The sequence below is a fragment of the Solanum pennellii genome, chromosome 7, assembly GCF_001406875.1.
Source record: "Solanum pennellii chromosome 7, SPENNV200".
Taxonomy (NCBI): domain Eukaryota; kingdom Viridiplantae; phylum Streptophyta; class Magnoliopsida; order Solanales; family Solanaceae; genus Solanum; species Solanum pennellii.
Genome location: NC_028643.1, coordinates 4,661,538 through 4,663,134, shown reverse-complemented (window position 1 = coordinate 4,663,134; position 1,597 = coordinate 4,661,538). Strand labels below are relative to the sequence as shown.

The 1,597-nt window shown below is 29.2% G+C and overlaps 1 protein-coding gene across 1 annotated transcript in view; it reads right to left on the bottom strand.

The window, feature by feature from the left end:
- Positions 1-283: 283 nt before the first annotated feature.
- The window catches only part of LOC107026436 (xyloglucan endotransglucosylase/hydrolase protein 24-like), a 2,355-nt gene continuing 1,041 nt past the window's right edge, over positions 284-1,597 (bottom strand). Inside the window, exon 3 of the mRNA XM_015227399.2 lies at positions 284-959. Within this exon, the coding sequence (XP_015082885.1) occupies positions 599-959 (361 nt within the window). The 3' untranslated portion in view covers positions 284-598. The remainder of the gene's footprint in view (positions 960-1,597) is intronic.

The window sequence follows — 1,597 nt, the reverse complement described above, 5'->3', positions numbered from 1 at the left end:
AAATAGCAAAGTTGATCAATCTATTCTTGATTTCTTGATAACCGTGTAAAATAGAAAATGTCCACCTAATATAAAACGGAAAAGTACATATGAAGAGATAATTAATCTGGAGCAAAAGAGAAAAATATTAAATAGAGAAGAGTAATTCTCTAATTAATCTTTTTGTCTAAAAAAATATACAAAATAAAATATGACAAATAAAATAAATTGAACGTAGTAATATAAATTATGAGTACCATATATTATAGATAAGCATAACTTGTGTCCCTAGATACTTTTGAGATAACAAGAACAAGTCAAGATCTTAAACAATATTTCAAACTTATTTCATAAGTACAATCAAACAATATCACTCTCAAGTGGGCTAATATACATTTCTTTATAGTATAAAGAACAACTTCTTTAAAAATAACAGTTTAGTACATTAAGCTTTTGATACACACTCATCTTTATCATATGCATTTCTGCGAGAAGCTGTTTCGACTTTTACCACTGAAAACTATAATAATCTCTTTATTCACACAACGACAACTCTTACCGTATCACTCCAATTTAGCAAGAAAAAAAAATAATGAGGATATTTTAACACAATAACTTATTAATTTAGAGTGCATTCATGAGGGAACCCTTGAGGGAAACGTTTAGTATCAGTGCAATAATTGTATATCATATAGTTCTTTTGCACCCATTTCATCCTTGTTAACCCAACATTATCCAATGATTGAGTTAACCAAGAATTGGCTGTGGGATTCTTGGAAGTTTGGGCATTGAAGTTTCTATAAGAAGCAATAAAAGGGGCTTTACTCCAATCAGTCCTTACAAGGCCACCTCTTGTTGCCCATTCCTCAGCATTCCATAAACTTGAGTATAACCACATTGGTTGGTTCTTTGGGTAAGGTATTCCATTTGTTGCTTCAAGATTCTTGTATTGCCTTATTGGTGTCCCATCTACCAAAAATCTGATATATAAATTACAATAATATGTGAGTAATTTGTATAGCATGTGTCTAGGAAACTAATAACAATTTGGTGCACAACGTATCCAACATTCACGTGGGGTTTAAGAAAGGATGCATCTCAAGAAGCATGATATAGACAGTTACTTTAAATTACAGTAGTATTATATTATTGGTTATTTCTACAGCTCGAACCCATGGTCACCCAAAGACAAAATTTTTTGTTGCTCCAAACACTACTAGAAATTATGAAATTAGCAATAGAATTTACCGGTAATTCCTAGCCAATATCCATCACTTAATATTTTCTAGTAGCTAATTGATTTTTCATATAATTTGTAGTTAATAACATAAAAATTTTATTATTTAGTTATGAAATTTTGAGTATCGCTCATTTTTATAGTGAAAGTTCCACTTTTCAAAAAAAAAACTCTACTTTATTTAAACTAAAAAAAGAACATAACAGTATTAGTATCAATATAAGTTAAATCTTTTTCTTAATAAATGAGTTTTAATATTGTCATTTTCATATAGTTGCTAAACTTTATCCCCCCGACCCCCACCCCTATTTTAGCGATATATGAAATGATAAAACATCTAAATTATGTATTATTACTATTTAACCATTTAATCTGAAAGTG